This window comes from Prionailurus bengalensis, chromosome D4, assembly GCF_016509475.1.
Source record: "Prionailurus bengalensis isolate Pbe53 chromosome D4, Fcat_Pben_1.1_paternal_pri, whole genome shotgun sequence".
Taxonomy (NCBI): domain Eukaryota; kingdom Metazoa; phylum Chordata; class Mammalia; order Carnivora; family Felidae; genus Prionailurus; species Prionailurus bengalensis.
The window spans coordinates 93,679,824-93,703,911 of NC_057359.1; the positions used below are offsets into that span (position 1 = coordinate 93,679,824).

The following is a 24,088-nucleotide window of genomic DNA, read 5'->3' on the forward strand; positions in this document are numbered from 1 at the left end:
CCTCCGAGGACACAGAAGTGCACACGTCCCGCGTCGAGCGCGGTGGTGTTGAAACGTGGCGGAGAAGCTGACGTCCTCCGAGGCCCTTCCCGCTGAGCTCTCCGGAGCGGCGTCCTCACGAGTTTGTGTCTTTTGTTTTCTCACAACCGAGACCGCAGCGCCGTCTTCGCCGTGTGAGCCCCCCACTTGCCCCCGCCGCCCCCACGCTCCCCGGCAGGCCGCCCGCGTCCACGGCCCGACCCCCCCGGTGACGGGGTCCCCGAGGTGCACAGGCTGTCGTGGGCAAGAGGCCTGTGGGCCGCGGGCCGCGCCTACTCTGCTCCTGCAGGACGCAGAGCATCGTCTGCCCTTGTCCACTTGTCCACTTGTCCACTTGTCCACTGGGCTGTCGGTCTCGTTTTCCTGCCAGTTGGCGAGAGTGCCCGATGCTCCTGGAGGCCGGTCGTTAACCGTGTCAGGAGCATGTTTGCGACGGGAACCTGAGGTGTAGAATTTCCTTGGTGAGCCGTGCTTCTGACCAGCTTATTCAAGAAGTCCCGTCTTCCCAAGGAAACGTTCGGGTATTTTTTCTGATGGTTTTTAAAGTTTCGTCTTCAACACGTTGGGCTTTACTCGGGAATTTGTTTATGGGGTGTGTACATACGTCTCACTTTCTGTTAGGCCGGCTCGGAAAGGTTTTTGCCCACGGGGACGGGGTGAGGGAGAAGTGAACGGCCGAAGGAAGGTGTGACCTTGTTTTGGAAGGGGGAGGGCGGGTTGGGGGGTGGCCACCGAGCAGACGAGGGCCCTGCCGGGGTGCCGGCCCGCAGCCGCCTGCTGGTCCTCCCTTCCCTCCAGGGCAGCTCGGTCCTGCGACCTCGCCCAGACCTCACCCACCCACCGGGGGCCCCGGGCTGTGGGTCTGGAGAGCTCGCTGGGCGAGCTCCGGACCAGGAGCGGGGCGCAGGGTGGGGCTCCGGGAGGAGCGGGTACAAGTCTTGGCCGGACCGAGGGCGCCGTCCCCTCTCCCTTGCAGGGTGCTGCTGCTGTGGGGACACGCTCCTGCGGGGAGACCGGGGACCCCCGGAGACAGCACGTGCTCTAGAGAGGCACCGTGAGAGGCCTGTCCCCACCCCTTGTCCCGCAGCAGCCTTCCACGCCTGCTGTTGGGGCAGCCCCCTCCCCTGCCCTGCCGCTGGCAGGCAGGCGGTTTTCTGTCTCTGCGGACCGCCCGTTCTGGACGCGCACCCGCTCGCGGCTGTGCACACGGCCTTCGGCCCTCGCGTTGGGCTTGCTCGCGTGTGAAGTTGGCCAGGTTCCGCGGCAGGCATCGGGACTTCTTTTCTTCTGAGGCCGAAAGAGACTCCACGTACGGACAGACCACGTTTCATTGACGTGTCCGTTGATGGACCTCAGGCTGTCCCCACGTCGGCCGTCTTGAGCCACGCTGCCGTGGGCATCGTGTGCGGTTTGCGTGTGGACGCGGCCCGCCGGCGGAAACGGAGGGCTGCGTGTTGAACTGCCCGGTGGCCCGACGTTCCTCGTGGCATACTTTCCACGTAACGCCCTCGTTTCGCCTCCTGCTCCTCCCACGGTCTCTAGAATCTCGGACCCTTACTAGTTTTTAATACAAAAAGTATTTATTTAAAAACAGCGGCCACTGTGCCGCGTGTGTGGTTTTGGCTCACCGGTGCCTTGTGTCCTCCCGTGTCCCGTCCTGAGGACCTGTGGCTTCCCGTGTCCGGCTGTATTTTGATGCTGACTGTCTGGGTTTAGCATCGGGTTGACGGTTCTTGTTCCCGTCACCTGGAAGCCAGCCCTGCGCGCGGCCCGGGCCTGCACAGGTGAGGTCTGCTGCGGGTCGGTTCAGGTAAAGCACTCTCTCTCTCTCACGGCTTTTTACACCCGTCGCGTAAGGTTGATCTACCGTGTGTTTTGGGTGCAGTTCCGTCCGTCTTGCCACATGTACGGATTGATGGCCAGAATACGGGATAGCGCCGTCGTCCCTGTAGACGCCGCTGCGCTGCGGCCCCCGCACCTGTGACTCCCCAGCCAGTGCCCTGCTCTCGTCACCGTGGCTTGTCCGAGGGTGCCGTCAGTGCGGCCCGACAGTGTAGAACCTTCTGAGGCTGGTGCCGCTCAGCAGGATGAATGCCTCGGAGGTTCAGATGTCGTGTGGATCAGAGATTTGTCTTGTCTGTTTGCTGAGGAGCGTTCCAGTGCTCAGACGACCCGTCTGTCTGAGCATACACGTGTTGAGGGGCGTGCGAGTGGTTTCCAGATTTCTGTCGTCCTGCGTAGAGCTGCGCACGTTCGCACACAGGCTGCCGGGGAGCCCGCTTCCGTTTTCCCAGAGGGCTGGCCTGGCTGTTCGTAAAGGATACTTTGGAAGTTCCCGAACGAATGTCCCCAGTGTTTAGACACAGTTGATTTTTGGGTGTTGTCTTTATGTCCCATGAGCTCGATAAACGCACTTACTGGTCCAGGAGGTTGTTAAAGTGTGTGTTTTTGTAGCTTTGGGGGGATTTTTCACATAAACAGTCGTGGCATCTGTGAACAAGGACAGTTGTGTTGTCCTCCAGTCGGTATGTCCTTCACGCCTCTTGCCCACCGTGGCCCACCTGCAGAGTCCCCCGCTGGGAGACGGAGCCTGGGTACCAGGAGGGGCTGCCTGGGCCTCGTTCCTGCTCTTGGGAAGGTTCCCTCTTTCACCACCGGTACGATGTGACCTGCAGCCTGGAGCGATGCCTCCGTCAGGCTGCCGCAGCTCCCGTCCGCTGTTCCTGCTTCGCAGAGAACTTTGTCATGACTTGGGTGCTTTGTGAGATGCTCTCTCTATGGCAGGGGTTCCGCCCAAGTGTTTTCCTCTGTTTTGCTGCTGTAGGAGCCGACATTGACTGGTCTCTGAGTGTGGAAGCAGCCTTGCGTTTCTGGATTAAACCCCATTTGGTTGTGGCATACTCTTCATTTTATGTTTCTGGATTTGGTCTCACAATCTCTTGATTTTGCAACTCCACTCGCCAAGGATGTTGAGCTATAATTGTCTTGCTTGTAGTCTGTGGTTTCCATGTCGGGGTGACGGTGGTCTTAGGGAGAAGGCGTCTGGAAGCATTGACGTTGAGGTTTGTTTCGTGACTCGGGCTGTGGTCTGTCTTGGTGGGTCGTCCGTGTCCACCAAGGATGTGTGTCCTGCTCTTGCTGAGTGGAAGGTTCTCCGCAGCTCAGGTGAATCGAGTTAGTTGGTGGTTCTTACAGGCCCACTTCCATCTCCCCCAAAAAGACACGTTGAATCCCCAGTAACTCAGAATGTGATCTTAATTGGCAACAGGGTCTTTATAGTGACAAACAGCTTAAGAGGAGGCATAGGGTGGGCCCAGTGCAGTGTGATTGGGTGGCCGTATAAAAAGGGGAGGCCCAGGGGCACCTGGGTGGCTCAGTCGGGCAGGCGCCCAGCTTCGGCTCAGATCGTGATCTCACGGTTTGTGGGTCCCGGCCCCACATTGGGCTCTCTGCTGTCAGCGCGGAACCTGCTTGGGATTCTCTCTCCCCCTCTCTGCCCTCCCCCACTCTCTCTCTGTCTCTCACACGTTAAAAAAAAGTTATTTAATAAAAAAAGGGGTGGGGAGATTTGGACACAGACACACACACAGAGACGGTGGTGGGAAGGGACCCAGGGGGAGGCCAAGTGAGGACGGAAGGTCGGACCGCAGAGTCAACAGACGAGGACACCCGAGGACGGCCGGCCCCTTGGCAGCTGGAAGAGGTGAGGGGGGTCTCCCCGCAGTGAGCACGCGGACTCGTGGCCTCCAGAACCAACAGGCTGCCCCCCCCTCTCCCGGGCGCGGGGTTCCCGGTCACAGCAGCCCCGCAGGTGCGTGCGGTGGCCGTTCGGTTCGGCCCCGAGGCAGGACGCCGGCTCTCGCTGCCGGCGGCCTCTGCTCTCTGTCCCGCCGCGTCGCTCCGGCTGTGCTGAGGCTCTTTCGCGAGCCACGCACACGTTGGGGGAACGTCTTTCATCCGTGGGCGGCGTCCGGCTTCCCCGGGAGGCTCCGTCTCCGTGGAGGCCAGTGCAGCCGGTCAGGTTTCCTTCGCGGAGGGTTTTTATGGCTTGTCTCCCCCGTCCTCTTGCGTCCCGCCCCCTGACAGCGTGTTTGACGTGCTTGATGAGCGGCGGGGGGGGCCGGGGGGGCTCGTGTGTGTGGGTTTCCCCGGTGCTGAGCGAGGTGGGGGGGGTCCTTTACGTCGGTCCTCCGTCTGTCCCTCCGTTTCCTCTCTCCTGCCTGGAAGGACAGGATTTGAACATTTTTTAGTGCTGTTTTAGTGGTGGTTCTAAGGAGCACACCACTCTTTTGTTTTCCATGTTTATTTTTGAGAGAGGGAGCGAGCGAGCTCAGGGGAGGAGCAGAGAGAATCCCAAGCAGGCTCCGTGCCGTGCTGTCGGCGCACGGCCCGACGGGGGGCTCCGTCCCACAAACTGTGGGACCGTGACCTGAGCCGAGACCCGAGAGTCAGACGCTCAACCAGCTGAGCCCTCCAGGCGCCCCGCAGCACGCTCAACTCCTAACGGTTTACTCACGGACTCGATAGTTTGCACTGTGACTGGGATGTAGGCGCCTTACCCCCAGAGGTCCTTTATCGTCCCCCACGGGGCACCTGTCTAGACTGAAAACCCTCATCAGGCAACACTACCGCCTTCCTTTCAGCTGTCAGACGTGTCTTGAAGAACCCCGGAGGACAGGGGTCAGTCTGTGTCTGCGCCCTCATTGCTGGCGGCCCAGCCTCGTTCTGATGGCACTTACTCTTGTCGGAGGAGCGTCCGTCGCCGGCTGCGGAGTCTCTCCGTCTTCTTTCATTTGAGAACTTACCCCGCCTGTGTTCGTGAAGGATGTTTCACCGGACACGGCACTCTGGCTGCCAGCCTTTCCGTCTTTAACTGTGTCGCGGCTCCTCGAGGCCTCCGGGGCTGCCGGTGAGGGGCCTCTAGGGCAAGCACGGTCCTTCCCCGCCGGTCGGGGTTAGTCTGTCCGCGGTTTTCGGAAGCTCGGTGAGATGTGCCTGGCGGGGACGTCTTTGGCTTTATCCTGTTTTGGGCTCACTCAGCTTCTCAAATCTGTGGGTGTGGGCCTTCCGCCACATGGGACAAGCGTGCAGCCCTCACTTCTTCGGACCCCCGTGCTCTTTTCCTTTTGGGCCCCCAGCGGTACAAGTGCAAGACCTTTAGTTCTGTCCCCCGGGTCCCTGGGGCCTGAATCTCCTCCTGGCAGATTTTCTTTCTTTGTTCAGGTTGCCTAACTTCTGTTGACCTGTCGTCAGTCAAGTTCACAGACTCTTCTGTCGTCTCCATTCTGCTAGTCTGTCTAGTGAGTTTCAACGGTTTGGTGATTTTGACTTTCAGGCCTAACATTTCCAGACGACTCGTCTTGTGTCTTGTTTCTTTGCTGAGACTGTTAATATCTTTACATTTATTGCAAAATGTCTGTGATTGCTTCTTCGAGTGTTTTTCTGACCTTTACTTTAGAGTCTCAGAGAATTTCAACACCTATGTTTTTTCACCCTTGGCATCCGCTGAAGGTCTTTTCCTCTGAGTTGGCATCTCGATGGCTCCCTGCGGACCAAGTAATTGTGGGTTACATCATGGACATTTCGAACGTCACTTGAGCGGGTCTGGGTGTCGTCTGGATCCTGGGCGGCTGGGGCGTCTGCTCCACGGGCATTAGCTCTCGTCAGGTTTGGGCCCTCACCCACGGCGGTCTGTGGCCCGGCCAGTGTCGGCCCAGCTTCCAGGCCCCGGCTCTCTGGACCTGCCCTTCGGCCGGGATCGGGCGGGCCCGCAGGCTCGTGTGTCTGGGCGCGCGGCCGGGTGGCCAGCCTTAGCGGTCACGGCCACCTCCGCCTCCACTCAGCGGCCGTGACCTCCCTCTCGCCTGGGTGCCAGCGCCGCCCACTGCTCCAGCCAGAGACTCGGGGCTCTCGCTGCCCCACTCTGTCGTGCCCCTCCTGGGTCAGTCCACGTCGGGGTCCCCCCAGCGGCAGCCAGAAAGGGCACGGCAACGGGGGTTCCCTCAGAGCCACGGCTGTGCTCCGCGCTCAACACCGGGGGCTCCCGTAGCTGCCACGCTTGGTTGCCGCTGCTTGGTGCCACCGGGGGTCACCCGGGGCATGAAGAGAAGAGAAGAGGCCCGGGCATTTCCACTCCGTGAGCACCAGGGGCTGAGGCCACAAGGAGTCCGGGCCGGCGCGGACACCGAGCGCGTGTTCTGCCCTCACTTCCCCTCGCCCGCCACTGCTGGCGCCGTGCCACAGGAGGGCCGGGATCTGCGTGCCTGTACCCTCTCGCTGGGACCCACGACCTCCCCCACAGAGCTGTAGGGTCTCGGGATCCTCGCCGGCCCGCATCCCGTGTGTCCGCTGCTGCCTCCGGCCAGACTTCGGCACGCGTGTCCCGAGGACGCGCACGAGGACGCTCTCAGGCCGTCTTCCGTCTTCCTGCGCGCCCGCCCCGCGCCCCTGCTGCCCGCCCAGCCTTCTGCACCCGCCCGCGGACTGGGCCTCGCTTCAGGCTCACGCCCACTTTTGTCCGTCCGGCTCCTTTACGGTCCGTGTGCTTTTCTTACCCCTGTGTTTTTGTTCTACAGGTTTTGCTGTTTCCGTGAGGACTTTAACTTCGACGTATTTTAAGTCCTCTTCAGAAAACCGCCCACGCTTATGGCTTATCAGGAGCACCCGTGCACTTGTGGGGCTCACTGGCGACTCTTCGTGGCAGAAGCCTCGTGGCTCTGGCTGCTCGGTCTCGGGCATGCGCACGTGGGCAGTTCCGGGTTCTGTTCTTCTGCCCTTGCCTCCGGGTCTCCCTCCCTGTACTGTGTCCGGCGGTTCTGAGATGGGTCCCTGTTGTTTCCACGGGCTGGAGCGCCCACTTTGGCTGTGCGGCCCGCACCGGCGGACGCTGGGCCCTCCGCCTCCCTAGCCGAGCCCCTCACGGGCGCTGCCCGGCTCTCTCCCTGTGGCCGGTGTGGCTCCAGCCCCGGCAGCCTCTGGCCGGCACCACCTCTGGCCCGGAGGGACAGCAGTTCCCAAGGGCCTGTCCACATCTGCCGGCTTTGTCTTCTCAACGGTGGCAGAGGTGGCCGTGCACCGAGCGGCCGACAGCTCAACACGAGCTCCGGGTGCAGCCAGGCGCAGAAATCAGGCCCCTGCCGCATCGGCGCCCCCACCCGTCTGCCACCCGTCACCCAGGACATCCGCTGGTGAACCCCCACGTCGGGCCAGCTCTGCCCCATGTCCCCATGCCGCGTGCCGTGCCCGCAGAACTCGCCCCCATCCCTGCCCTGCCTGGGCTTCCCCCCGCTTCTCCAGCGTACAGGTCGGGCGCCCCCTGTACGTCTCCCTGCCGGGGGCACGCACACGTGGTGGGCGCGCTCTGGCGTTTTCTGCACGCCGGTGACCTCGTCTGCTCAGAGGTTGTGGGGCACGGCCGCCGAGGAGGCAGCCTTGAGCCACACTGCCTCCACCAAAGCCTCGAGCGTCCTGCTACCCGTCAGGCAGGCACGAGAGTCACGTAGACACCACCGGGCCCCTCCCTGCACACAGAGATCGGACGGCGGTGTGCTGTTGCCAGCTGTTTATTTGGGCCCCAAACGGGTGATCGGTGACATGCAGTTTGCCTGGGCCCACGGCGGACTGACCCGTGCTGTCGGCCCCGCTGCCGCACAGACCGATTCCCTGAGGAAACACCGCTCCGGGCGCACGGGGCGAGCCACGGGTCACGTGTGGTGCTGACGGCCCCAGGACCCAGGCCCTGGGGAAAAAGAGTGGGTGAAGGGTGGGGCCCCCAGCGTCCGGTGCATCCCACGCCAGCCAGGAGGCTGCGCCGGTGCTGGACGTCGTGGCCGTGGGAGGTGGCGTGGGGCGTGAGCGTGGCGGGCGGGGGTCAGGCTGCCCGGTCTGCAGCCCCGCCGAACCCCCTCCCTGAGGCAGTTCTGTTCCCGGCTTCTCTGCCCACCACACGGTCTGGGCGGCGTCCGGACCCTTGGGAAGGGGCCGTAGGCCTCTGGCGTCTTCGGCGGGTCCCGGCGGCCCAAGGACACCCGGGACGCTCCGGTCGGCCAGCGCCCCCCTCAGCGCTTCTGGCTGGCAAACCAGGAGAAAAACGGGTGGGGACGAGGACGCGGGGCCTGGTGGATGCGCACGGTGCGCGGCGAACGCCAGGCTTTGATGGTGGCATCGTCGCTGGCCGTCAGCAGCAGCTCCTGCTCCTGGGGGCTGAAGACCACAGAGTTGACCACGTCCTGATGCCGCAGCTTCGCCAGGCAGATGTTGTAGTGCCGGTCCCAGATGTAGCCGTGCCGGTCTTCGGCCCCGCTGCGGGAGAGCCTGGCGTGAGCCCCCCGCCCGCCACACCCGGCCCGGCCCAGCCCGGCCCCGGCCCCGGCCCGCGCCACTACCTGGCCACGAAGTCCCTGCTGACATCCAGGAAGATGAAGAAGCACTGGTCGTTGGGTGTGTAGGCGCGGTGGGCCCGCAGAGCCCGCTTCACCTCCCGCATGGTCTTGAGGTCAAACACCAGCAGGTCGATCTCCTCTGCGATGGGCGGTGGCTGCATGGGGTCGGCCACCACAGAACCGCTCGGCCAGGCTCGGCTGTTCACGTACAGATACCTGGGCAAGGGGCACCCTGCTTGTTACCAGGGGCCTGCAGAGCACCCCTCACCCCAGGACACTCTCGGGGGCCCACCTGTTGTCCGGGGACAAGCCCATGCCGATGATGTGTCCGTGCACGTCGATGACGTGGTCCAGGGCATCAAAGAAGGCATCTGAGCCCCGCCCCTCCCCCAGCACAGGCCCGGCTGTGGTCATCTGGTGTGGCAGGATCTGCTTAATGCCTGCGGGGGTGCCGGGTGAGGGGAGCAGCGTCACCTCGGCACCGGGAGCACATCTGAATCAGAGGCCCCCACGGAACACACCGTCCGGGAGGCTGAAGCGCGGCTGGGCCCCCCAGTCTCGCTCCCTGCGTGGCCACGGGACCCTGGCCTCCCCCCTCTCCCCCCAGTCTGCAGGGAAGCCTCGCCGTCCCTCCCCCCGCCCCGGCTCCAGCGACTGGGGAGGGCCTGCCCCCACTACCGATCTGGTGCGGCGAGTAGGTGAGGCAGCCCGTGGTGAAGACAAGGAGCTTGCGGGCAGCGGCTGTGCTGTGCTCGGGGGGCTTGGTGCGGCCCTGGGCCAGCAGCTCGGCCACCTGTGTCTCCAGCGCGTGCTCTGACAGCTGGGGCTGCGCCCGCCCGTCCAGGAGCCCGTCCAGGAAGCGCCGCAAGCCCTCCTTGGTGCGGGCCGGAGCCGGCCCTGGGCCCACCGCCTCGTCCTCACTGTCGCCGCCCAGGTCGAAGACGCGGCCGGGGGTGGCACCGTCATCCAGCAGGAGGTCCGGGCTGTCGAAGCGGCTGCAGTCGGCCACCATCACTGTGCGGATGGTGCTGGCGTTAAGGTTCTGGATCTTGAAGAGCCGCTTTACCACGTTGACGTTCTCGGACTCCACGTCCTGGGGGTGGGAGACAGCAGGTGGGCAGCAGGCCGAGGAGGCGACAGCCGCAGGGGGCACACGCGCCCGCACCTGGAAGGCGTTGTTGAGCCAGAGCACTGAGCAGGAGGTAATGTCTCCGATGCGGTGCAGGTTCCCCGAGATCAGGCTGGTCTCCGTGAGCCAGCAGCCAAACACGTCGTATGGCTTGTTGCGCACTCGGGACAGCAGGGCGAAGTTGTCTGGGAGGGGCGGAAGCGGGGACGGGGCTGTGAGGCGCGGGGCCTCGTGGGGGCGGGGCCTCGTGGGGGCGGGGCCTCGTGGGGGCGGGGCCTCGTGGGGGCGGGGCCTCGTGGGGGCGGGGCCTCGTGGGGGCGGGGCCTCGTGGGGGCGGGGCCTCGTGGGGGCGGGGCCTCGTGGGGGCGGGGCCTCGTGGGGGCGGGGCCTCGTGGGGGCGGGGCCTCGTGGGGGCGGGGCGGGGTTGGCCGAGACAGCCCGCCCACCCCAGGCCGGCTCTCACCTAGGCTGATGACTGCGATCTCACCAGACGAGGAGTTGTGGGGCCCCAGGAACACCCCGGACGCCAGCAGCAGCGAGTCGTCCTGGTTGAACTGGGAGAACTGGGTGTAGCTCCAGTTATAGGGCCGCATGTCCGCGCTGTGCAGCAGCGAGACCGTCAGGTCGTTGTTCCAGATCTGCGTGGGGGCTCAGTCATCTAGGGGCCTCTTGTGCCCACCCTGCACGTGACACGGGGGCCCATGCTGCAGGCCCCTCTCCCAGCTGAGCTCGTGCCCAGAAACCACCACTGGGATGCTGCTCCTTGCCGCAGGCTGCCAGCAGACCCGAGGTGTGTGGGTCCACAGGGTCGGGCTCCTCACTCTCCATTAGCAGTGAGGGCCCCCCACCCGGCCTCCTTCCTATGAGCCCCAGGTCCTAGCGGAGATGCTGCTCCCTGGCGGGCTGGGCTCACCTTCACCGTGCAGTCCTTGGAGCAGGAAGCAAACTGGTAGCCGGAGTGTGAGAAGCTGAGGTGCAGGACCTGGTCCGTGTGCTCCTTGAGCGTCTGCACTTCCACGCAGGGCACCGTGTCGTAGAGCCGCCGAAACTCTTCATACCAGGATGTGGCCGCTGGGGGCGGGAGGGGGGGAGCAGTCACTGCTGGGGCCCTGAGCCTCCTTTCCCACAGAGGCCAGCCACCCAGACAGCATGGGGGCCAGCCCTGCTCCTGGAGGACGCTAGTCACCTCAGCTGCAGGGCTGTCCCCCCCCCCCACCGCCCCCCACCAGGCCCTGTGCTCAGGCATGGACTGGCTGTCCCCCGTCCGTGTGCGGGCCACACGGTGCCTTGGTGACCGCTGTGCAGATCTGGGCGGTGGGGGGCCAGCGTGGTGGCTTCAGAGGGTCCACATGGCAGCATGTGAATGGCCCTGTCTCCCGCCCAGCCAGCCTGGGGGACCATGGGGCCACGTGCAGGCCCTGACCTGGGTGCCGGGGCACGTCGCGGGCCACCTGGTAGTGGCGGTAGAACTGCTCCCTCCACAGGAACTCATCCCGGGACACGGCGTGCCACTGGCGGCACACCAGCCCAGCAGCAAGCACGTCGGCCGGGCCCAAGCTCAGGAAGATCTGGTAGACGAGGCTGTCAGGGAGCAGGGGCGCACCCCCCTCGTCCATTGTGACATTCTGCCGGGGCAGCCCTGAAACCCACACGCGGTCCCCTTAGTTGCCAGTCGCGCTGTGGGAAGGGACCCGGGCTGGGGCGACTGCCCTGCTGGGAACCCCACGGCACTGACAGTGTGCAGGGGGCCAGCTGACACTGCCCACCCGGCTAAGGGTCCGACAGCTTCCCCAAGCCCCCTGACCCCACACTCGTGACGGGCCCCCCCGCAAGTCCTAGTGATCCTCTGGAACAGGCAGCTTCTGGGAGGGCAGCAGACCCCTCCCAGCACCTCCTGGCCTGGTCCAGCCTGAAGTGGGAGTATGGGGAGGCCCCTCTGGGCCCCAGATCTGATCTCAACCCCAGAAGGGTCCTGGTCTGGGGCACTGGCCTTCTGGGTGGGGCCCTCTGACGACCTCCCGCTCATGGGCCCAGAGAGACATGTGGACGCCTAGGCCGGTGACTGTTCAGAGGCCAAGAAACGAAGAACCGGTGACCCGCACGCACTCCAGTCACTCTGACCTTGTAGACCCAAGGCTTCAGAGCTGTCAGCTTGGGACAGAGATCCTTCCGAGAAGAAGCTGGGGCCGGTGGGACGAGGACCAGACAGCCCGCCCCAGACGCCGCCAGGGGCACCAGCCGGCCCTTGGCCTGTGCCTTGTGGTCTAAGGGAGCCCTGCCAGGCGGTCAGCGGGCCAGCGCGGCCCCTGCCCGGCGAGCTGTGGGCGGGGCGGGGGCTGCCAACGTCCCCTCCCACCCTCCTTCCGAGGGGCTCCGGGGGCGGGGCCTCGGCTCGGCCCCCGGTCCCGGCGCGGCGGCTTCTGCGACACATTCATCGGCAGAGGGCGCGGCCGAGGCCGAGGGGCCGGAGACTGGGGGATGGGAGGGCGGGGGAGGGCAAGGAGCCGGAGACCGGACGCGGCCGGTTTGCGACGCTCCTCGGGGCCGGGGAGACGGGGTTCGGGGGCCGGGGCCGGATGACGACGCTCCCCGGGGCCGGGCGCACTCACCGCGGCCGCCTCTGCCCGGCTGTGCAGCCCCCGGCCCGGCGCCCGGCCTCGGCCGGCGGACCCGCTTCCGCCCCGCCGCTCCTGCCGCCGCGTCTCTATGATGGAGCCCGCCAGGCTGACGCCTCGAGCCCTGAGGCATCGATAGCCGCCGAACGCCGAGCACCCGGCAGCCTGCATCGGCAGTTGCTGCGCCTGCGCGCACCGAGCTCGCTTGAAACAGCGCCCCAGGCGGCCGGGAGGGGCGGCGGCCTTGCACGGCAGCCAGTGGGCGGGGCTGAGACCTATGCTCGCTGTAGAACGCGGGTTCGAGACCTGGCGCTGCCGCTGGCAGCGGCTGGGGCCCTGGGTTAGGGGGTCATGGACAAAGAACCAGAGGTCAACTAGGACTCTGTAAGCAGGATATGGAGCCAGGGCCCTCCCAGGAAGTGCAGAGTCGAGGAGGCTAGGGATGGACTCTTGCTGGGGGCGAGAGGGAGGGCAGGGTGCTTGGTAAGGCTGGAGGTGGGCCGACGCGGACTTTCTGTGACAGGCTTCCGGGCGACACTGGTCAGTGGACTCTGACCCAGGGCTTGGCCGTCCTGCCCTGGGCCTCCCCCACTCTGGTCACTGCCACTGCCATGCTGACCCCCAGGACTGCTCTCCTCTTGACTCTGCTCCTGGCTGGGGGCTCCCTGAGCAGGAGGGCTCGGAGACCCCTTCGACCCGCGTCTCCCATCAGCACTATCCAGCCGAAGGCCAACTTTGATGTTCAGCAGGTAGAGGGACAGGTGGGTGGGCGGGAACTCATCTCGCTTTTCAGGGGTCATCGCCTTGTGTTCTCACGTGACTTGCCCCTAGTTTGCAGGGACGTGGCTCCTTGTGGCGGTGGCCTCCTCGTGCCGCTTCCTGCAGGAGCAGGGCCACCGGGCTGAGGCCACCGCACTGCGTGTGGCTCCCCAGGGTGCAGCCATGGCCGTCAGCACCTTCCGGAAGCTGTGAGTCCCCGGGACAGACCCCTGACCCTGATCCCAGCTTTTCTCTGGCCTGGACCAGAGTCCTGTGAGGCGCTGCCCGGGTTGGGGTCCTTAATCCTGCCCTGGTAACTGCCCCCCTCCCCCCCCCCCCCAGGGATGGGATCTGCTGGCGGGTACGGCAGCTCTACAGAGACACAGGAGTCGCGGGGCATTTCCTGCTCCAAGGTGAGGGGAGGGCATGGGAGGAGGTGCAGGGCTGGGGGTCAGAAACTGCCTCAGCTGACTCAGCATTGCCCAGCCCGAGGTGCCCGTGGGCCGGTAGATGTGGTCGTCGGGGAGACAGACTACCGAGGCTTCGCCATCCTGTACCTGGAGCGGGCGCGGCAGCTGTCGGTGAAGCTGTACGGTGCGTCCACGCGGGAGCCCGAGCTTTGCGCACGCTCGGGGCCATCCGTGTGGGGCGGCCCAGATGGACACACAGACCCTCCCTGCCTCCCTGTATTCTGATTCTCTCCGGCTGAGCAGGGGTCGAGGGAGGAGCCCCCGCACATAGGCCCGCGTGTGGGGACAGAGGGGACGGGGAGGAGGGGTGGGTGGGTGCGTCCCGTGCGTCCCAAGCACACAGACCCTAGGCCCGGCGTGCCCTGCCTGCTCCCTCACCACGTGCCCAGGAGCCCCGTGTGCCCCACAGCCCGCTCACTCCCCCCGAGTGACGCGGCCCTGAGTGCATTCGAGCAGCGGATCCAGAGGGTCAACCTGACCGAGGACCAGATGTTGTTCTTCCCCAAGTATGGTAAGCCTCCCTCCAGGCCCCCAGTGGCCTGCCTCGCCCTCCCGCCTTGTGCCCTGCCCCAGCCACTCCTGACCCCTGCCTGGGCCCTCAGGTTTCTGCGAGGCCGCAGACCAGTTCCACGTCCTGGATGGTGAGTGGGCAGTGCTGGTGGGTGGTGAGGGGAGGGCACCCGCCCCCCGCCCCCCGCCCCTCCCTCTCTGGCTGAGTCTCGTCTCTGTGCCCCAGAAGTGAGGAGGTGAGTCCAGGGGGCAGCCCTGAACTCGGAAGGAGTGAAGACCCTGAAGGTGATGGCCCCCGCTGCCCCGTTCACTGAGCCCCGGCACCCCGCGGGGCAGGGCCACCCAGGGGGGGCTGGAGCCGCGCACCGCCCACGGGAGCGCAGGGGCACTGCTTTCATTAAACGCTGTCTGTCCTGGCCCCCGATTCCTTCCTTTCCTTCCCTTCCATGTCGGACCTGGACCCGGGCCTCCCTCTGCCCATCATCTCGTGGGCAAGTGGCACTGCTCCCCGGGGTGGGCTGGAGAGGAGAGCGCCGTGCCCTGCTGTCCCTGTGCCCTGGTCTCCTCTGCTTCGTTGGGTCCCCTGCATCGCCGTCCCAGCTCCCCCTCCCTGGTCCCTGTGTCTAAGCGCTCGTGCCCTGCTGGTCTTACTGGGCTGCCCTGGGTGGGCCCAGGTCCTGAGCCTGCCCCCTGCTCAGATGTTGGGGAGCCTTTTCTAGAGGGCTGAGGAGCTCTGTCCACAGGTTCTCCTGCTCGTGCTGACCCGGAGCTCCCTCCTGGGACAGGACAGCCACCGCAGAGGCGCAGGCAGGCAGACCCCCTCCGGGCTCCTGGATGTGGTGCCTGGGTCTGGGATGACTGGGATGAGCTGGTGTCCGTCTTAGTCGGGAGGCGGGGCTGTCCCCTGGCTGCCCCGGAGGGCTGGCAAGCGTAGATGGGGCACAGCACGGACCACCTGGGGCCGAGCCCTGGCATCGGGCAGCTAGGCGCCCGGGGTGGGGGTGGGGGGGGGGTGGAGATCACGAGGGTGGCCGGGCAGGGAGAATAAGGAGTGGGAAACGGAGGAAGCAGGCCAGCCTGATTCGTGTGCTAGGATTGGGGTGAGCCCGGGAGCTTGGCGTACAAGGGAGGGAGCCCACACCCAGGGTCTGAGCACGGTCACCAGGAACCAGGAGGATGGGTGGGCTTTGCTCTGTAGGGAAGATCTTTCCGGAATGTGGGAACTCCAAGGCCAGTGGGAGATTTAGGCAGGGGGAGGGAGGGGCTGAAAATGGGGTAACGATGTGTCCCCCACACAATGGCTGCCTGCAGGGGCCCTTCCGAGCGATGCCGGACTGTCGGGGGGGACATCGAGCCCTGAGGAGGATCTGCCTCCTCACGGCCCCCCAGGGTAGACTGCGCATCCTTTCCACACACTGGGGCGTCTCTCACTGCGGGTTCTCAGAAGTGAGGACATCCCTGAAAGAGAAGAATCGGGAAAACTGACCCTCGAGGTCAGTTCGGGAAGCCACAGGGCACTCGAAAGAAAACGAAGTGCCGAGTCACCCCACATGCAGCTCTCCCCCCAGGCCAGGACCCCGGGGGTGGGGCGTAGGTCCCACGGGGCTGGGGGACAGGTGCCCTGCGGCGAAGGGAGGGAGCTGTGGATCCCACCCGGTGCCAGGGGCCTAGCGGGCTGGGCCTAGACTCTGCTCTGCCCCTGCTGGTGAGAACAGTGTCCGGATTATTACAGCCGCGGTCAGCGCCCCCCTCCCCCCATGTTGCTAAACCGTCTTCTCCTTTTGCTGGAGGACACTAGCCAATTTCAGCAGCTCAAATGACTTGGGGGGAGGGTGCTGTGGCCTCACACGTGCCTACCCTGTGCCTGAGGGGTCTGTGGGCGTCCTGCTCCGGGATGGTGTCTCTGGGCTCTGAGGACACCTCCTCCGTGGGAGGCCGGCTTTCTCCTACTCCCCTCGGTGGGCGGCCTCCCTAAGCTTCACTGGGCGAGATCCAGGCCCCCGTGTCTGTGAGTCAGCACCCTGGGGTGCTTCCGGCTGAACGTTTCCCGTCCCGGAGAAACGTGCACCCCTCACCCCTCTGCCCCCCACAGTCCCCTGGGAACAAGGACAGCGTGGGAGGGGGCACCCCTCCAGCACTTGGAGGGGGGGGGTCTGAGGGCAAATGGCAGCCCCAGGCTGGAGCCAGGCTGGGGCTGGAAAGTCAGGAAAACGGGCATTAACTTGGCCAAAGCTGGGCCTGGAACCAGTGCCAAGCCCCCCCCCCCCCCCCCCGTCTTGGGACCCTCGAGGCGTCCACCTGATGAGTGCTTCTGAAGTACCCGCCCGGCCCCGGGCACAGAGGCAGGGCGGCGCCCTGTCTAGAGCTTGCCACTGGCTGATGGTGAGGCTGAGGGGGCACCTGGGAGCTGGGCCCCCCACCCTAGCCCCCCTTTCCTCCCTTGCCCCCAGTGGCCTCCTTCCCCGGGCTGCCGGGAACTGGGGCTGGGGACCAGGCCGTCCCAGGTGAGCTGTAGGCCACAGAGCAGGAGGACCACTGTCTGGTCCCATCTCTACATGCCCACTCGGTCCACTGGCCCAGTCCAGACCAGGAGGGTGGGCAGTTACTGGGAGGAGCCAGCCGCAACCCTCTGGGGGCTCCATGTCTGCAGTGGGTGGGGACCATGCCCGACTCCGCAGACTGGGGGTTGCCCACCCAATGTGTCTTGATGCCAGACTCCCAGGAAGACAGATAGATAGGGCTGGGAGAAGAGGGGGAAGCGGGGAGCCCTGGCCCCCAGGATTTTGAGGGAGGAGGGCAAAGGAAACTGTAGCCTCCCCACATGCCCCACATCCCAGAGATCCACAGCAGAGCTGGATACAGTGCACCTGTATCACATGGGCCGTAGCTCGGAGCTGGCCTTACCCCAGACAGTACCCTGCATGCCTCACCCCACGTCCCCCCGACAGAAAATGAGGGGCTCTGCTCTGGGGTGTGGGAGGGTTCAAACAGATCTCCCTCCAGGGTTTCTGGGAGGGCTGCACGTCCAGAGGGCGGCGCCAGAGACCCTCCCGAGTGACCCCAGGGCTGAGGTCCCACAGAGCCGGGGCTGCCCCTCCGGGTCTCCGACAGCAGGTCTGCGGGGGCGGGAGCGGAGTTTTGGGGAGTGGTGATTTCAGTTGTCATGAATTTTATTTCCAAAAAAAAAAAAAAAAAGTTTAATGCACCCTAATTGTCACAAAGCACGGGAAATAATTGTAGTTCTGAGTGAATTGTTTTTATGTAAAATAATGTAAATTATAGTTTGTATTTTGCCTTTTGATTCTAAAAGAGGATTTTTAATAACTTAGAAGAAAGAAAAATACCTTTAAAAGACGTATATAAACTAAATTGGCAGCCGCCGTTGGGGGCCTCGAGGAGGAGCACTGTCCTGGGAGCCCACCGGCCTTGCCGGGACTGGGGCGTGCTGTGTCCCAGGCCCAGCGTCCGCGGTCCCACAGGCAGGTACCCCGTTGGCCCTGTGGGGGGGACTGTTGACGCTCTGTGCTTGGCTCCGCTCGCCGGGCCTCACAAGGCAGCTCCGGGGGAGGGGGTGGGGCGCAGATGGGCCAGGTCCCTGCCTGTGGGGACACGGCTGGACATGGCTCGCTGCGGAGGGGACCGTCCACCTCCCTCCAGCTCACGGCAGGGGGCGTCACACGGGGTCGTTCCGCGCGTCCTGCTCCTGCCCAGCACTGCTCCCACCCCAGCCCGCGGCCGGGGTGAGGACCTCGGGGATCCCCGGACTCCAGCATCCCTCCCCGGTGTCCCTGTCGCCCGGGACCGCGTCCTCGGGAAGAGCGAGCCCAGAGCACCACGTCCGAGGTTTCGGGGAGAGAGGAAAGAAGCGGGGAGCAGCTGGGGGCGCTCCTGCTGTGGAAGAGAGGACGGGACGGGGAGGGGGGGCGGCAGGAGGGCTCCTGGGGAGGCCGGCGGGGAGGGGGGGGCTGCCGCGAGGGGGACCCGCGGACCCTGCCGCCTCTCGGGGCCGGCCGCGGGGACGGCGGTCGGTTCCCCGGCCCACGGGTCACATGCGGGGGCGAGCAGCCACTCCCAGCCCCCCAAACGGCGGGCGGCGGCGTCACGTGCGCACCCTCGACCAATCGAATTGGGGGCGGGAGGAGCCTCGCCGGGGCGGCTCCCGGCGTCCTCCGCGCAGCCTGGGACGCGCCGCACGGGTGTCGGGGCGTCGCGTGGGTCCCTAGGCCGGGAGGAGCGGGCGGGGTCCGGGAGAGCTGGCCCGAGCGGCCCGCCCGGCCTCCGCTGCGGCCGGCACGTCGTGGCCAGAGAAGGCCGGGCTGGGGTCCCCGTTCGGACCGCCGCCGCCCCGCCCCCGGGCTCCCCGGAGCGCGGGCGCCAAGGGGGCTGCTTTCGGGTGTTGGGCGGGCTCAGACTCGGGTCGGGATCCCCAGGGCAAGGTCGGCGCCTGCAAGGAGGGAGGCGTTCAGGGAGTCAGGCGTAGGAGCTGCTACGCCAGCTTCTGTGGGACGGTGATCGCTTTGGGAAGTTGCGGGCAAAAACGGGTCACTTGCACCTTGTCTCCTTGTGGGCCCTCTCCCCAAGTAGTAGAGCCACACCGAGCAGCGGGCAGAGCGAGCCCAAGGAATGCGGTGCTGCCCTGCAGGCTCGGTTCTCGAGGAGATGCTGGTGGCCGCAGCCCTCCCGACCCCTGACCCTCCCCCTGTCCTGGGGCCTGCAGCTGGCCCAGAGAGGTCTTGACCTCCACCTGGCAATGGGACTCGCTCCTGGAGGAGGAAGGACCAGGTGGCCCATGCCCTTCCATGCAGAGTGAGGGCCAGGACAGAGCAGAGCCATGAGGCTCCTCGCCTTGGGGGACGGGTGCTTTCCAAGTGTCCTGGCTGGGGCCCTCTTCCTCAGGACAGGCTGCTGGAGGCCCTGGGGGGGGGGGGGGTGGCCCAGGACAGGGGATGCACTTGACTGCCTACGTGGGAATGTCTGTTTGCTTCCCAGGCCCTTGCTCCAGGGGTGGCCAGGTGGGCTAGGTGCCCAGAGCCTGGGCCCTCTTGCGCCCAGGCCCGGTGTGCGGGGGCTTCCTGCCCCCTGCCCTCCCTCTGGCAGAGGGGCCCCTGTGATCCGCCCCTCAGTCACCTCTATCTGGGTATTCTGGCTGCCTGCCCCGCCACCCCACCACCTCTGGCCTCACTCTGACCCGCCGCTACCCCTGCCCCCCCCGTGACTGTAGGGCCACTTGGCCCTGTTCTTGCCCCACACTGTGATTTCAGGGACTGTGGAGCGGTGTGGGGGCGGCAGACCGGACTCTACACTGTGTTCCTGCAGCAGAACACTGTGCCCCTGACCTTTGGGACTAAAAAGGTCAAGCTCCCTGTGTGGGATGGAACATTCTGCCCTCCACCTGGTAGCAGGAATGCCGCTAGGCTAGGGCTAGGCTAGGGAGGCGCCTCGGGCCTCTGACCCCCTCGCTGGCATGGGACACTGGGAAGGGGTCCCAAGGAGGTGTGGAGCTGGGGGTCTCAGGAATCAGAAAGCAAGGTCCAGAAACATCCCTGGGAGCTAGTGGGCCCAGCAAGCACCCCCAGCACCTCCATTTTCTGCCCACCTCCCTTCCTGGGCTGGGACCCAGATGCCCTCCATCTTTGGTGGGCGGGATCTGAAGAGGGCCCGCCCCTGCCCAGCCCACCCCCAAGCCCTCCGCACCCACCTCTTCTGCCAGTCCTGAGCAGGAAGGTGCGGGGAGCACACCCCTGGGGAGGGGCACCTGCCGGGTGGGCCCATAAAGAGGTGAGTGTCTGAGACCACAGCGACAATGAGCATTTACTTCTCCGTCCCCGCTGACATGGGGCCTTGGCCTGCCCTGTGGGTGATGCTCATCCTGCTTAAAGGCCAGACCTCAAACACCCAGCCAGGCATGATCTCCGTCTTACAGAGTTTCCAGGAAGACCAGGTCTGGGGGCCAGGTTGGAGGGGGAGAAAGCCAGGGTCCAAGTGCAGGGAGAAAGGAGGGCCATGGTGGCCGGGGAAGGCACCACCCGGGGAACCCAGCATGGCCAGCCTGGTCTCAGTGTCCTCCCCAAAGATTCCTGGCATCCAGCAGAAAAGGGCCCCGAACAGACCTTCTGGGCAGCCGCTCCCTCCTGTAGCCCCTGCCAGTCCCCGTGAGGTGGGGACGTCTCAGTCCCTCTGCACAGATGGGGAAACAGGCTGGACAAGACCAGCCACTGGGCCAGGTCACTCTGTCCCTGCCAGACCCAGGGGAGCCCCCGGCTTGGCGCAGGCACAGGCTGCCTGGCGAGGGTGTCAGGGCTGCCCTGGGCTCTGCCGACTCCGGGTCCCCACAGTTCCAGGGGGAATGGTTTGTTGTCGGCCTGGCGGGCAGCACCCACAGGAAGACAGACAGTTCCTTGCTGAGCCCGTTCACTGCGACGTTCGAGAAGAATGAAAACGGCAGCCTTAAGGTGTCATATGCCATGACCCGGTGAGTGAGGATCCCTGACCTGTACCTCCAGAAGCCATGGCTTCATGACTCAGGTCCAGCATGGGCCCCCGTGCCATGTTCTCCCAAGATCCTCTTCCAAAAGTTCAGCACAGGCTGCTAGTGACCTAAGCCAGCTGTGGGGACACACACAAGAGTGGGGGGCATTCACCGGATCACAGACTCTGAAGGGCCTTGGGCGCTGATGGATTTCAGGTACAGCTGGATCCAGGAGCTCAAACAGTGTGATCAGTCCCCATCACCTCCTCCCTCTCTCTCTCTCTCAGCTCTGCTTGCCCTGGACTTCTGTTGTTCAGGGAAGTTCTCACCTCACAGGGATAAAACATCAGCCTAGGCTGATGTGCTTTTCAGGGTTTCAATTCCAGAAAAGAGATCATCCTGGTCGGCCTGGCAACGGCCTCTGACTGGCTCTCCTGGAGTCAGGTGCTCCTCCTGGATCAGTTGCTGCATCCAGGGTGACAGGTGGTCTGGTCGGTGTGCCTGGGTAAAGTGCTTGCTCCCTGGCTGGGAAGAAGTGGGGTGTCTTCACAGACAGCTGCCTGAAGTGAGGTGGAGGGGGGCGCAGCCCGCCCTTCGGGGGACACCGATGCCGCGAGGGTTTCCTTCCCCTCCCCAGATCTCCTGCAGTCCTGCCCCTGCCCCCTCCTTGCCCACCTGCCTGGCTGTGGGGGAGCAGAGGGCCCGGAAACCTCTCTGGCTAGGGCTCTTTGGCTCCACGTTAGATAAATGAGGAGCCCGAAACGAGGGGGGTTTGTCACGTAGACCAGGGTTAACGCTAGAAGCCGAGAGCCTCTGAGGGGCTCCACTCGGCCCCTGCCCTCGCCTGCCGGCGACCATCGTTGAAGCCACCTGCACCACCAGCCACCCCAGAATCCCCCACCAGAGCGGCTCAGACTCTCGGGGGCATCTGACTGGCCTGGTTCCTGCCAGAGGTTGATTACTGGGGGGACCGTGGGGGACAGAGAGCCCAGTGCAGATGCGGCCTCTCCCCGGCCTGCAGGCCAGGCTGCACCGGTTGCTGCTTAAACAAGCGCAGGCACCTGGAGAGGACCCCGCACTGCTGGCCGTTTCCCCGAGCACTGAGCCCGGGCGGGGGTGGTGGTGGGGGAACCAGGCCCCACACAGCAACAGCCGCCCGCAGCCCCCACCCCTCCCCGCCCCGCCCAGCTCCGCGAAGTCCACGGCTGAGGCCGGGGGGGCGCCGGGCAGTGCCCACTAGGCCCACTCCGTATTCCCAGAGGGGCCACCGTGGCCTAGAAAACCCCTCACGATGGCACACGCGTGCACGTTTCAGGTCCTGTTCCAGGTTGAGGAGGAGCTGTCCGCGGGTGGGCTGGGCAGAGGCTTCAAGGTCACCGTCCACACCTGGCTGCTCCTCCAGGAGGGACACAGGGCAGCCCCGGGGGGGCCACGGAGTGGACACAGGCCTCCCTGGGGACAGCAGTGTGCTGGGCCGTGCCCGTGGCTTCACACAGAAGTCTCCTCCAGACAGACAGCTGTATTCTCTCAGGGGCCCACTTCAGGGCCCGCCCCTGAGAAAGGCAGAAGGAAACCAGCGGTCCGGCCAGCTTCTGGAACCTTCCTCCTCTGTCCATCCCTGCTCTCACAGGGGCCACCGCTGTATCACCTGGTCTTATGTGCTGATCGCAGCGGCCCAGCCTGGGGGCTTCTCAGTGGACAACACAGCGGGTGAGGGGGCGACAGGGGAGAGGCGGGGAGGCGCTGGTGGGCGTGCCCCTGACGCTGCGCCGTCACCCCTCAGCGCCCGGGAAAGGCCCCGAGGAGGTCCAGGTGCACGACACTGACTACAGCGTGTTTGCTCTGATGCTGTCCAGGAGACGGTCGGGCGGTCAGAGCGTCCTCACGGTCAGCCTGCTGTGTGAGTGCCTGGCCGGTGGCCGCAAGTAGGGACGGGGGGTGGGCAGGGCGCCCCCACTTGCTCCGGTCGCTGAGGGCCGTGCTGCGCTCATCGGGCCCCAGGCAGGACGTGGGTGATACGGACCCGGGTGCTGGAGAAGTTCGTCCACCTGGTCAGAGCTCAGGGCCTCTCGGATAACAACGTCGTCTTCCCGGACTTGGCCGGTCCCGGGCTCTCAGGCTGGGGCGGGAGCCCGGACCCAGCGTAGGTAGCTGCCCATGGGCCTCAAAAGCCCTGTGGGAGCCCGGCGGGTGAGTGTGGACTGTGTTCAGGGTCGACCTGTGGGGCCCTGGCGGCCCCAGAGGGTTCAGCCTGAGCCCAGAGTGGGGCGGGGAGGGGGGGTCCATATTTGATCCCTGTCCCACCCCCACCCCTCCACCCTTCCCCTTCCCCTTCCGGGAGCATTTCTCGCCACACCCCCGCCCCTCCCACCTCTGGCCCTTTAGAGGTGTGGGGCTACATGAACACGTACTGGCAGACGTGTGCATAAAACACGCGCGGACCTCCACACACACATGCACGTGTAGCCACTTAGACACCCACGCACACACACGTGTGCACAGAGGTGCACGCACACTGGACACCGTGCTCACAAGCACGAGCGCTTGAGCGCCCCCTTGGGTGTCTTCGGGGAGTCTGGGGGCCCAGGTGGGGCCAGGGTGGCGCCCTGGAGGGCACGTCCCTCGGTCCCTGGCCGGCCTCCCCCACCCCAGCCCGTTTCTCCCTCAGCCCCAATTCCTCTCCCCTCCCGGAAGCTGCCAGCTCTCTCTTGTGCGTCTTGCTCCTCCCAGCTCTGCCCCCAGTCTCTCCCCCATCCTTCATCGAGGCTCTGTCTCCCCCATCAGACTGGTCCCCCCATCCGAGCAGCCGTTGAAGGTGGACGCAGCTCCTCCCCGGCCAAGGCCTGTGTCACTGCCCCGCACTGCCCTCTTCTGCTCTCGGCATGAAATAAATGCCCCGTGTTGGGATCCAGGCGTGCGACCCACTGTGACCTCGGGTGGGTAGGGGGAGCCCGAAGTAGGGGCCTCTGAGCATACTCACCCACCCCAGCCCACCAGGCCTGTCCTTGCCCTCCAGGCTTCTTGGGGTGTGTGTGTGTGTGTGTGTGTGCACGCGCGTGTGGCTTGGCAGGCCCTCGTGGATTGCACAAGTTGGTCCCGGGACAAGGCCCCTACATCTTCCCCACTCAGCCCCCCACTGGGCAAGTTCACAGACCCCACCTCCACCCCCACACCCCCTCCGAGCCCTGCAGCTGCCATGAGGGGTGCAGCTGGGGCCCCAGAACACGAGCAGGCCTCGTCTCCTCGTATCTCGATACAGAGGCCCCGGCCTTGGGGGCGGGGGGCGCCGACGGGATTGGCTTCCCGCCGGTGGGCACGCAGGGACGACTTCCCCAGGCCTGACCTCCCCTGGGTGTACGGACCCTTCGGGTACGGAGAGCCCCAGCCCGGGACTCCGGCACGCTTGTGCACACTCGAGGGCAGCTCACGGCTGCCCGACCCCAGACAGGACCAGCCCTCCCGAGTCTCCCCCCATCTTGGTCCCCACGGCGCTCCGAGCAGGGGGGCAGCGGGCCAAGCCCAGGGCCCAAAGTGGAGCTGGCCCCACCACAGGTGAAACAACATCTAGAGAGGTCTCTTGCTCTGTGTCAGCTCGAGTTTCTTTGGCCCGAGTGGATGCCCCCAATCTGGGCCTGCTCCTCCCCCAATCCAGGGTCAGCAGAAGGAAATAAACGCAGGTGGACCGTGCGTGGCCCTGGGCCAGCCTTCGTGCCTTG

At 65.4% G+C, this 24,088-nt stretch overlaps 3 protein-coding genes across 11 annotated transcripts; 2 read left to right on the top strand and 1 right to left on the bottom strand.

The window, feature by feature from the left end:
• Positions 1–7,585: 7,585 nt before the first annotated feature.
• FBXW5 (F-box and WD repeat domain containing 5) lies at positions 7,586–12,414 on the bottom strand. 8 transcript variants are annotated; one of them, XM_043566497.1, is made up of 9 exons: positions 12,159–12,414; positions 10,973–11,188; positions 10,463–10,620; positions 10,013–10,187; positions 9,586–9,734; positions 9,099–9,513; positions 8,713–8,860; positions 8,424–8,636; positions 7,586–8,340 (listed from the first exon to the last, which is right to left on the bottom strand). In XM_043566497.1, the coding sequence occupies exons 1-9, from the start codon at positions 12,295–12,297 to the stop codon at positions 8,097–8,099; spliced, it is 1,857 nt and encodes a 618-aa protein (XP_043422432.1). In that variant the 5' UTR covers positions 12,298–12,414; the 3' UTR covers positions 7,586–8,096. The 8 variants fall into 8 exon arrangements, with proteins under 8 accessions (XP_043422432.1, XP_043422428.1, XP_043422435.1 ...); XM_043566493.1 differs by having other exon boundaries at positions 11,671–12,232; XM_043566500.1 differs by lacking the exon at positions 10,973–11,188.
• A 70-nt stretch (positions 12,415–12,484) lies between these two features.
• Positions 12,485–14,321, top strand: C8G (complement C8 gamma chain). 2 transcript variants are annotated; one of them, XM_043566501.1, is made up of 7 exons: positions 12,485–12,913; positions 12,996–13,132; positions 13,266–13,336; positions 13,410–13,517; positions 13,803–13,904; positions 13,996–14,034; positions 14,130–14,321. In XM_043566501.1, exons 1-7 carry the CDS (start codon positions 12,776–12,778, stop codon positions 14,141–14,143), a joined length of 609 nt encoding a protein of 202 aa, XP_043422436.1. In that variant the 5' UTR covers positions 12,485–12,775; the 3' UTR covers positions 14,144–14,321. The 2 variants fall into 2 exon arrangements, with proteins under 2 accessions (XP_043422436.1, XP_043422437.1); XM_043566502.1 differs by having other exon boundaries at positions 14,133–14,321.
• A 4,516-nt stretch (positions 14,322–18,837) lies between these two features.
• LCN12 (lipocalin 12) lies at positions 18,838–22,687 on the top strand. The gene is made up of 4 exons (XM_043565651.1): positions 18,838–20,375; positions 22,003–22,082; positions 22,156–22,272; positions 22,374–22,687. Exons 1-4 carry the CDS (start codon positions 20,089–20,091, stop codon positions 22,517–22,519), a joined length of 630 nt encoding a protein of 209 aa, XP_043421586.1. The 5' UTR covers positions 18,838–20,088; the 3' UTR covers positions 22,520–22,687.
• Positions 22,688–24,088: the final 1,401 nt, after the last annotated feature.